At 40.7% G+C, this 12,023-nt stretch overlaps 1 protein-coding gene across 4 annotated transcripts in view; it reads right to left on the reverse strand.

Annotated features, from left to right (window-relative positions):
* The window catches only part of DOCK1 (dedicator of cytokinesis 1), a 511,572-nt gene that overhangs the window by 333,402 nt on the left and 166,147 nt on the right, over positions 1-12,023 (reverse strand). For all 4 annotated transcript variants that reach the window (XM_042460991.1, XM_042460990.1, XM_042460988.1 and 1 more), the window contains one exon: positions 7,982-8,088. In XM_042460991.1, the coding sequence (XP_042316925.1) occupies positions 7,982-8,088 (107 nt within the window). The remainder of the gene's footprint in view (positions 1-7,981; positions 8,089-12,023) is intronic.

Below are 12,023 nucleotides of genomic sequence, written 5' to 3' on the forward strand. Positions count from 1 at the left end.
CTCTCCAATTTTACCTTTATTATTACGCTTTGATTTTAAATTCAATGATAAATTTTATTAATTTAGAGATTGGAAGGATAAGGGTTTATATGTAATGAGTGATTTCTTTTTAAATAGTAAGCCTAAACCAACTGAACTATTAAATAATCTTGCCATCTTGAAACCCTCTTGGCTTCCACTTTCTCAAGTTGACAATGTAAATCTAAAATATAAAGCAGTAATCTGTTCTCTTTTAGCTAATATAAGGGTAGAAGCAGCCCAAAATTGGAAATCAGAACAATGGACTATAGATAAATGGTGGAATTGTTCATGGAATACTTTAATGGAAAAACTGAAGATGAAGATGAATACACTACAGACGTCAAATACTTCATTTGAGGGGAAATAGTGCCTACTTCTAAAGTATGTCAACAATCTACATCAAACAACATTACAACCATAGGACTATGAGGGTTGTCCACATGATCCAAATGGTCTAGGTTCCCCCCAGCCTCCTATCCTGTAGTTTAGAAGATGCAGGGCGAAACTCCTCTGATGGCATCGGGCCTGATCCCACCAGTACAGACATGGATCCAGAGGATCTGGTCTGACTCCAAGGTAAAGAGCCTTTATCCTGGGGTAAAATAGCCCTGGTCCTGTACAGAGTTTCTAATAATTCTGTGGCAAAACACACACCTCCATGCTCCTTACCTTGCCAGCATGCAAACCATCTATACCCACCCACACCAGGGACTAACCTGGGTGAGCACCGAGGGCAGGATAGCATGGGTTCAGTCTGCTCAGGCCCTGTTACAATCTTTGGAAGATACACTTAATGTGATTTAGAGACTCTTCAGTCAAAAACGATTTTCATCATTATTCAATAATGTTTTAAATATTTGCATCCTTTCACATTCGGATGTTTGATAGCTTTGACTTGTTGTCACTTCCACCCCCCCCTTCCTTTGACAATGAAGAAAGCTGATAGGAAGAAAATCAACTCATTTGGTTCTGTGGACTGCTAAAAAGACCAGTGGATGGGTCCTAGAGCAGATCAGGCCCAAACTCTGCCTGGAAGCAAAGATGACTAAACTGAGGTTCTTGTGTTTTGGGCATAACATGAGAAGAAAGGACTCCGTAGAAAATACTATATAATGCCTCACAAAGTGGGGGTCAATGGGAAAAGAGGAAGACCACATTCCAGATACATAGACACAATCAAGGAAACCATGGGCATGGGTCTGCAGGAGCAGAAAAGGGCTACTGAGGACAGGGTGACTTGGAGGTCTCTCATTCGTAGGGTCAACATGGGTTGAAGTCACCTCAAAGGCAGTCAACAAAAAGCTCCATGTGCTCAATACCAAATTGGTTTTAGACTTTTCTTGGCGACACTGTGAGAGATTTTGTTTGTGGCATCTCAGTGTGCAGAATGACAGGTAGGCATTCTCTTATCCTGCTTTAAAGGATGTAATCAATTGGCCATTATATGCCAAAGTGTAGCTTTTTTAGCATTGTGGATCCACTAGCCTTTGGAATATTCACTTAGGTGATCAGTCAGTCTAACATTTAACATCCAGGTTGTCATGCCTCCAGAGCATCTTTGATACTCTTGAGACATATAGGCGGTTTACAGACCGCCAAATAGTACGTCATCAATACGTACTAGGGTTAAGAAGGGGCGGTGCTTCCGCACCCCCCAACCCTAGTACGTATTGAATACGTACAAGATGGCGGCGCCCTGTTCATACGGGCGCCGCCATCTTTACGTACTGGACGCACAGCGTCCAGACGTGTCGCGCCGCTTGTCGCGCCATTTTGGAGCTTCTTTTTTCGGTCCGCGTGGGGAGTCGGGCCGTCTGAAGGCTCCGGCTCCCCCGCGGACCTACTGGCGGCGGCGGCAGACCGCCACAAAGCGGCGGTCTGTACCCCGCCATAGTTAGTTGAGATTATATTAGCTTTTCTATGTATTAGTTTAGAAGGGGAAATACAGATCTATAGCTTTAAGAAAGACAAGGATTGTGGGAAATCCCAGGGTCTTATACTGTCTCCCTCTAGTAGTTACCTTCTGTGTGTAGTAAGATTTCAGCCAAGTCAGACCTGGAGAGCGTATTTTCCTTTGACAAAAAGATAAGTCCACAAAGGAAGAAAGATACAGTGTTACCTCGGGATAACGAATACCCAGGTTAGGAAATTTTTGGGATACGAAAAAATCCCATTGGAAATCATTGTTCCGGGTTACGAATGTATTTTCGGGTTACGAAGAAAATTTTTGGTGCTTTTCGGCGCTTTTTCGCACGAAACGCGGCTTTTCCCCATTAGCGCCTATGGCAATTCGGCTTACGAAGGCTTTTCGGGTTACGAAAGCGGCCGCGGAACGAATTACTTTCGTAACCCGAGGCACCACTGTAGTCCTCAAAGAAAGATAGAATACATCAAGAAGAGAGCAAGGTATTTAGAAAGGACTATAGTAAGAAAAAGAAGAAATCAGTTTTGTGTTATTTGTGTTTATAACCAGTAAAGCTTTTGAAACTTTAGAAATTTGTGGACAAGTCTTTTGTTCTGGCTGTGTTCCCGAGAGCCAGAGGCCTTACTACACCCAAAGTCCATAGCATTGCTCTTGGGACAAAACACAGGTATTTAACTGCAATCTTAAACATACTTCCCTACTTTCAGTTTAGATTTTATTTTCAAGTATAAAATATATACTCCAAATACTAATTAAAAAGAAGTTTCTGTAATTTTAACTAAGGGGTGAAACAGATGGGCGGAAGGATCAGCTTGAAGCTGCCCCTTCCAAAGACAGATTGGGGCCATGACAAACACATGCCAATCCGCCTCTTCCCCAGCTAAAAAAGGAGTAGAAAAGATCTATTCCTTTTTCAGATGGGGAAAGAGCAGCTTTTCCCACCCCGCCACAACCCAAAGCCAGTTCCCAGATGATGTGGCGGTGTGTGGCGTGTAAATGCCGTGCCGCTGCAGCATCTTAAAGCTGTTCGTGTCTGGGCAGCCGTCCAACTTCTGTTCTGGCTCTAAGCCAATTCCTCAATACCCAAGCATAATTGAAGTGCAACCTTTTTCCCATTTGTATGTATATATACATAATAAGACAGACTCACACACACAAATACACACAAACAGATAGAGTTGTGGGTTAATAATGGAAAGGCAGTCTGTAATAATTGTACAGCAAGAAACAACAAGGAAACCTATTTATCACAGTGCTAACCTATGTTCCAGTCACCAGCTTCACTTGATTCATTTTTCAAGTATGTTGGCTTCACCTTTAAGCAAAATCCATAGCAAACAAGAAAATAACACTTTACAAAGCTTTTAGGTCTTGGTTCACTTTTGGCTATTTACACAATCACCCAAATGCATCTGACATAAGTTTTAGTTATCCTAATTTGGTCATTTAAGGTAGCTAACACAAAACAGGAAATACAGTATACATGATCACACAGTAACAGCATTCTGGTTCCCAGTGTTACAGATTTCTCAGAATGATGAACTTGGCACCACATGAAGTTAAGCTACTAAACAGTAGAAATCTACAAGGGACAATTACAGAAGAAGAGGAAGAAAGTTACTTATGTCAAAAGGGACACTTTCATTCACAAAGGGTGCTCAGCAATGGCTCCTCTTCATCTTGAAGAGAAATGACAAGTGGAGTGCCACAGGGTTCTGTCCTGGGCCCAGTGCTATTCATCATCTTTATCAATGACTTGAATGACAGAACTGGGGGCATACTTACCAAATTTGCAGATGACACCAAATTAGGAGGAGTAGCTAACACCCCAGAGGACAGGATCAAAATTCAAAATGATCTGAATAGACTAGAAAGCCGGGCCATAGCTAACAAAATGAAATTCAATATGGGAGACACCTGGCTGAATGAGACTACGTGTGAAAGGGATCTAGGAGTCCTAGTACACCACAAGTTGAACATGTGTCAACAGTGTGATGCAGCACCTAAAAAGGCCAATGTGATTCTAGGCTGCATCAATAGAAGTGTCTAGATAGTGTCTAGATCAAGGGAAGTAATAGTGCCACTCTATTCTGCCTTGGTCAGGCCTCACCTAGAATACTGTGTCCAGCTCTGGGCACCACAATTCAAAAAGGATGTTGACAAATTGGAGCATGTCCAGAGGAGGGCGACTAAAACGGTGAAGGGTCTAGAAACCATGCCTTATGAGGAAAGACTTAGGGAGCTGGGTGTTTAGCCTGGAGAAGAGATGATAAAGGGGTGATATGATAGCCCTCTTGAAGTATTTGAAGGGGTGTCACATTGAGGATGGAGCAAGCTTGTTTTCTGCTGCTCCAGAGACTAGAACACGGAACAATGGATGCAAGCTCCAGGAACTAAGATTCTACCTCAACATTAGGAGGAACTTTCTAACAATAAGAGCTATTTGACAGTGGCACACACACCCCCTTGGAGTGTGGTCGGGTCTCCTTCTTTGGAGGTCTTTAAATAGAGGCCAGATGGCTATCTGTCAGGGGTGCTTTGATTGTGATTTCCTGAATGGCAGGGGGGTTGGACTGGATGGCACTTGTGGTCTCTTCCAGATCTATAATTCTATAATTCGATTAGTAAGTTATAAAGGCATGTTTTACAATAGGGAAAGGCAAAGCCAGGTGGGACCATTGCATCCTACCCCCCCACCCCTGCCCATCCAGATCCTCACCCAGAATAGAAGTTGCCAGTGGAGGAAAAGAGCAAAGTGATCTCTCACCACAATTTGCTGTATTTCAGTGTTGATGCATTGAGAAGACTTCTACTAGGCATAGAAGCAGAGCAGCCTGCCAAGCAAAGAATAAAGATGCTGTTGGGAAAAAAACAGCAGGGAGAAACTGGCAATGCACTGAAGTGTGATATATCTAAAGAATACATACCAAATATACTATACTATAAGATGACCTCATGTATAAGTCAAGGGCAGGTTTTGGGGCTAAAATTATGGATTTTGATATGACCTGTGGATAAGTCAAAGGAAAAACATAGGGGCATGTAGCAGATGATCTAAAGGATTAAGCAATGGAAAACAATGCCAAAGAACTTAGAAAAATTCCAGCTCACACTAAAGGCCAAAAGAATAGAGTGGGGGAGTGTGCTTTCAGGACAGGTTACACTCTTGCCTTTCATCGGGGGATGGCTAACATTGACCCATGGATAAGTTGACTCAGGTTTTCGGCTCAAATTTTTGACTAAAATTTTTTAGACGTATACATGGATATATACAGTATATAAGGGACTGATACCACCCCTCTAAAATGTATACAGTAATGAATTGTTTATATATGGGGACCACATTGCAGTAATTCTATAAAACATTAAATACACCATCCAAGTGCTTAGAGAGCTGTATATTCCAACTTATGTCCATATATTTCCACAGGCGCTAACAACCTCTACTGCTGTTAAAGGGTTTCCATAATAAGTATAATTGTGCTAGTTCTGATCTTCACAACTCTGATTCCAAGCTTTATTTCCACAAATCCTGGATAATATTATCTATTATCTTTGCCTTCCTCTGCTAGTGGAAACCCTTTCACTGCAGCAAAGGTTGTTGGCACCTGAGCAAGTATATGGACATAAGTTGGGATATATAGCTAAGCACTTGGATTGTTTATTTAATGTTTTATATAATTACTGCAATGTAGTCACTGTATATAAACAATTCATTATTGTTTATATTGGTTGGTTGTTTCAGTCCCTTATATATTTATTCTTTAGATATATCACAGTTCAGTGCACTGCCAGTTTCTCCCTCATGTTTTTTGAGTGTTGTTAGTGAAACCTTCCTGTTGTGTTTGTTCTAAAGATGCTGTTGTCCAGCATATTCTGTTCCATCCTCTGTTTTGGGTGGAGAGGAAAGATGTTCTGTTCCTCTGTGACCAGCACAGAAACACAGGCTGGGATCCTACTTGTGTAAATCAAACTGATGATTGTGTTATGTTATCTTCTGATTGTTGTGAAAGTTGCCGTTCCCTTTTTCCCTCCCTCTAACCCCCACCCCCCAACTTACTGCAGAGCTTCTGCACCCTTCCCCTGCCCATTTTGTACCTGGTGGAAAGTAGGAGAAGCATTGAAAAGTGTCTCGTTATTCCCTTTAGCGAAAAGCAAAATGATCACATCGTACACTGAAATGTCTGGAGGACCCCAGAGGATGTAATCATGTCACCTCTGGTTGTGGAGACACAGCCAGATACTTCTGTAATCTCTCACTGCTCTACAATAAGTCCAGTGGTTGGTGAATACCAGCTGTACCACTGTTTTGTATCTGGAACTATTGCACACTACTGAGCCATACAGGATGGTAACTTCATGTGCTACTGGAGGAGGGGCAAATAGCTCTGCCCTCCTTCATCAGTGAGCTGCCATGACAGGCTGAGGGGGAGAAAAGTTGAGATTTGCAGGCTGGGTGAAGTGGCACTGCATGTTGGATGTGACCCAGGGTCTGGCCATTCCCTGACTGTGTTTCTGCAACAAAAGAGGAATATTGAAACTCAAAACAGAAAAATGTCTAAATCTACTAAACAGTAATGTTTATCTTTTATTACTCCTCAAACTTAGTGGAGATGTGGATTATTAAGAATATTATAATTCAATGAAATCTTTCATGAGTCAAAACCAGAAAAATCAGGTGTTTAAGAGCTGCAGTATTTGCATGGCAAGTGTGCTGTGTGAGAAATTTAGTATCCTAAAAGTCTAGGACTTTCATTTTGAAAAACTAACTTTTCTGACACTGCAGTCCTGGAAACACTTGGGAGTAAATCCAATTGATCTCAACAGGATTTAATTCTGAGTAAACATGCAGAGTCCTGAGCTATTACAGCTCTGATTACAGGATAATCTTGTAACTAAAGGACTACATAGCCATTCCCAGTGACATTTCAGAAACCAGAGAAGGGAATGAGGAGCATGAGAATGTTATCCAGCATCCAGTGAAAAGCAAAATAAAATACATAGTTGCATACTACAAAAGCAAACTCAACCATTGGTTCTTTGAAGTTAAATGATAGTTCTTATGATGATCAAACTGAAATGGATATTTTTGAGAGAGGAAAATCCCTAGAGCTGATTTTCTAGCAGAGTTGATGGATTAGCCTTCCTTGTTCTTTATTCATTCATTCATTTTAAACAAAATGCATAAATGTTATGAATTCAAATGTATTGTTATTTTAATTTTTCACTTACAGTCAACTCCTTCACGTACTGTCAGCCACCTGTTATTAGGCAGGAAGCCAGGTTGTAAATGTTTTAAAGTAACTCACAAACACTGGTCCTTGACAGCCAGCAGACTCCCTCTAGCAAGGAAAAGCCTGCCACCTCTTAGCCTCAGCTAATCAATTCCTACCTCTGAGTCAAGAGGGGGTACATCTAAGCACCTGGATGCTAGGCCATTCAAAAAATCTGTTCCCATCTTCATACTTCATCTACTGAAATGTATATAGTAGAGGATGAGATAAATCTCTAGCCATATTCACTAATAGTAGCTTGTAGCAAGTGGGACAGATCTTATCCTTAATCTACTGAGCAATTCTGGCTCAACACTTTAACAAGATCTGAACCTGGTAAGTTATGCTCCATGTAAACCAATGTTATGCTCCATATGAGAACCAAACCACATTTTGCACAATTCTGACTTAATATATCTAGTTTAGATGCAATAGTATGAAAGAAAGGTAAGGAACTGTATTGTGCAAGATTACTGGGAAGGAAGAGGAGAGAACACTGAATGCGAGGACAGTCAAAACTATGCTTTGCCATTACATGTGAACTGACCTTACACACACACACACACACACACACACACACACACACACAGTTACACATTTTTTATCACTTCTATACAAGTCTATACCCATTTGGCTGGAAACAGACTGATTTTCACTACAACTGCAACAGTGAGTCACAACTGGCCCTGAGAAAAGACTGGCAGATAACAAACAATGTGACAATTTAATGATTCTTTAAAGATTCTGTTTTTTTTCCCCTTACCGTGCTGTGTGAAAAGGTCACTGTGAACTATTTCAATCAGACAGTACAGTTTTTGAATTGTCAGACGGCCCATTGGAACATTCAATATAAAATCTGTAAACAGTTTGCTAACAGAAAAGGAGAAATAAAAAGAACAAGATTAATACTATATTTACACATATGCAACAACAAAATGTAGCTGGCAGTTTGCATTAAAATTTTTGGGGATCTCAAGTTAAGACTACAGAAGAGTTTGCAGAAAGCAATTTAAAAACTTATGGTAATTCCTTATTATTCTGGTGCACAAGATTCAGTTCAAACTACCAAGGATATTTCTTGTTTTCACATTGTTCACTTAACCTAAAAACTGAATGTCTCACATATCTCAAAATTTATATATTGATTTATTCTGGCAAGACAGCTCCTTAATTGCTGCAAAGCCAGATTTGTTTATGTGGCTGAAAATATATATTTAGTCTTTTGCTAACTCAGCTTTGTAAAAAAGCTCACCTGCTGAGATACCTAACCCATGAAAGTTGCTAGTCTGCAAACAAACATCCACTCATACATACAGACATACATATCCTTTGGGGTGGGGGGTGGGGAGCTACTTTTTTATGCTGAGCACAGAGCAAGAGGCTTATTTCTACACTAGAAAGTCTATCAGGTTTCTATGCAAGCCACAGAGGAAAGAAAGACTATTCCCTTCCTTCTCAGCCCTCTGCTACTCATCTGCACATAATTCCTGTTCACTATAGTTAAACAATTAAAAGGAATGCCAAAATAATTATATGTTGCTTGCTCATCTTGAGTATAACATCGACCTACCAAGCTACAAAATATTATTTAATCCCTTCAACATGCTAGGATTGTAGTTACCCTGGGATTTGAAGCAACATTGCCAACATGCCTTAAGAAAACAAACTGGAAGTAGTTAGGGCCTAACTACATGTTATGTCAATTGTGCCTTTCCTAATGAGTTCCCTCCAGAATTCATCACCATCTCATTCTCCTCTCATGTGCTTCTCTCATCATCCTCTGTAGTTGTGTGTGTTATCTTATTCTGTGGCATGTATAGCTAAGCAACAGTGCATTTCCATTTCAGGTGCCCCATTAGGACTGAGGCTGTAGTACAAAGCAGCCCAAAGGCAGTTCTTCTGTATTTGTTTTCTCAAAGTCAGCCATCACCGCGCCTTTTCCTTCCCTTTTCTGATACTCATTGTATTCCTGTTTTCCATGATAGCTTTCTTCTTAATTACACCTAAATCTTTCTGGTTTCTGCTGTGCATTTTTTAAGATGGGGTGCTATTAATTTGTTTTAGCAGGCTTCTGAACCCCAACAGGAGTACTTTTTTCCATAACTATGTAACCTAATGCCACCATCTTGGTCACAAGATAGCAATAAAAGATATGACAGTAAAATCACGTTACACCAAGGCAACACACGTAGTTCCAGTGCTGCTTCTGATAAAAAAATTAATGTACATTAGTGCAGTGATTCTCAAACGGTGGGGCGGGACCCCCAGGGAACACAAATTTGCTCAGCGGGGCATAAAACTTGCAGGCCCTGATCCTTTCTCCTCCTACTTCTTCTTCCAAAACCTTTTCTGTCCTGGAGGAGAAGAGAAAGGTAAAGAGAATGTCTGCAGCAGCAGCTTCTGCCTGAGTGAGGAGGAGGAAAGGAGAAGCTCACTGGATTGTGGCCTTGCAAGGGAGGCAGTTCCTGCAAGCCGCCAGTTCTTCTTCTCCACTGGTCTCATCACCACCCCATTTTTTGACATGAGACGTTTCTGTAGTCTCAGCACATTCTCTCAGAATCACTGGTAGCTCTCTTGGTGTACGAGTGACTTTCTGTCACACACTAATTCTCACACACTCTCAATAATGTTCTTTTTCTGACTTTCTCCCTCAGATGAATGCATTTACAGACAGTCTCCAACACAAATTTTGTCTGTCTGTCAGTCTCTTCCCCCCCCCCACATACACAGAAACAAACAGTCGTACTCTTTATGTTTTTTACATATTTGCATATGCATTTATGTATACCTGCATATACACAAGAGAATAAACATTTCTGTGTGATGGTGTGTGAGAGAGTAAATGAGGCATGAGTATGTGTGAAAGAAAGTGAAAGAGCATGACTGACTCCATACATATCTGTGAGCACTGGCTTATGTGAGTGTGGCTGTGTGTGAGACAGTATGTATAAATTTACACATGAGTAAAGTATTTAGTTTATTTAAATAAAACTATTCCAATTTGGACAATGTTATTTCCTTGTAAAATGTTAAAATATGAAGATACATGAATGTATAAATGAAAAATCACACACTAAACAAACAAAATATTTTCATTCATATACTGTACTACGTTGGGGAGGGGTTGAAATCCACAAAGGGGGTCACAAGGGTAAATAATTTGAGAACCACTGCATTAGTACAATGTCAACATTGCAAGGTGTAAGGACTAATCCAGATATTTTCTTATAGAAAATAGAAGGTTATTTGCCTCCTCTACCCCTCCCTCGGGTCAAAGAGATCCATAGGCTGAGAATGGTTGTGGCAGAGATAACTGAAGGGACGTAGAAGAGAATTCTCCTTGATCCCCTTTTCCTCTCAGCTTGTCCTACAAAAGCCCACTCCAACAACAAGGTCTGCTTCCCTGTGAAGACCTCTGCGTGCTAGAAGGAAGAAGAAAGGGTGAGGGGAAGTAATTTCCCACCACCTTCACAGCAAAATCAAGATTCTATCATAAAACATGGGATAATGATTGACCACAATTTACACAACACAATGAAGCATCCAAAAAATGCCCACCTGCCACCCACTAGTACATTTTAAAGAAAAGCATGCAAAAGAGTTGGAATAAAAGGCATGATTCTGACCAGCACTTGGAAAGTGTTCTTTTGGGGGTGGTGGCAAAGAAGGAGGGGAAGTTTGCTTGCAGTCAGTGAGTAGTATAGGGGTGATCCTGGGCAAGTCACTCTCTCTCTGCCTCAGAGGATGGCAATGGAAAGCCACCTCTGAAAGAATTTGCCAAGAAACTCCTGGGATAGTTTTTCCTTAGAGTTGCCCTAAGTTGGAAACGACTTGAGGCTATGCACTACCACCATACACACACACCTACCTCCGCAGTCCCAGGTGATCCCAACACCCAGAAGCTGAGCAGAGCCCCTGGTACTATGGGAGAGAGAACAGGGAAGTGATTCAGATCATAGGGAAGTAGCTGATCTCAGCTTAACTGGGGGAGGGGAGAGAAATAATGGCGTTTTCTCAAATTGAGTGCACCCCCAGGGGCTAAGAGTAGCCAGACCTTCATGATCAGAATTACCCTCTCTCTTCCATCTTGCCACCTTCCCTTTAGAAGGAGCAGCAGTCCTTTCCCAGGGCTTAACACTGTCTGATATGCAAGGTTTGGGATGTAATGCAAGACCAAAAGACTAGCCCCTTTGTCCCCACCAAAAACAGACTTATCACGTAAGTCAGTAAGAGGATGCTGACAAGTGTAAGCCTATTTTTTTTCCAAACAAATAATATTTTTATATAAAAGATCAGAATATATCTACTGTACAAAATACACACAACAGTGCAGTCCTGGGAGTGTTCACGCAAAGTACATCCTATTGATTTCAGGGGGATTATTCCCAAGTAAGTCAGCAGAAGACTGCAGCCCATTTTCTGCTATTAGTGTCCAAAATAAATGTCTATTACGTGTATGATGTCTCAATTTGTTTTAAATGTTTGGGACTTCAATACATCATCTATAACAAAAGGAAAATTATAAAATTTCTCCATAAAATATTTTCCCTAAAGTGAAAGCAGTTTATTCCATAAATAACAACAGCTTATAATTAATAATCTTATATGTAAAAATTCTAATGCCAAAAATAAAATGCTACATTTTCTCTAGACATACAAAACTACTTTATACATTACAGAGCACAATTTAAGAAGTAACTATCGTTGAATTCCATCTGCTATCTACTACATGCATTCAGGACATCGGCATTAACAAAACAATACACACACACACACATATATACATACACATACACAGACAGACA

The sequence above is a fragment of the Sceloporus undulatus genome, chromosome 3, assembly GCF_019175285.1.
Source record: "Sceloporus undulatus isolate JIND9_A2432 ecotype Alabama chromosome 3, SceUnd_v1.1, whole genome shotgun sequence".
In the NCBI taxonomy this organism is placed as follows: Eukaryota; Metazoa; Chordata; class Lepidosauria; order Squamata; family Phrynosomatidae; genus Sceloporus; species Sceloporus undulatus.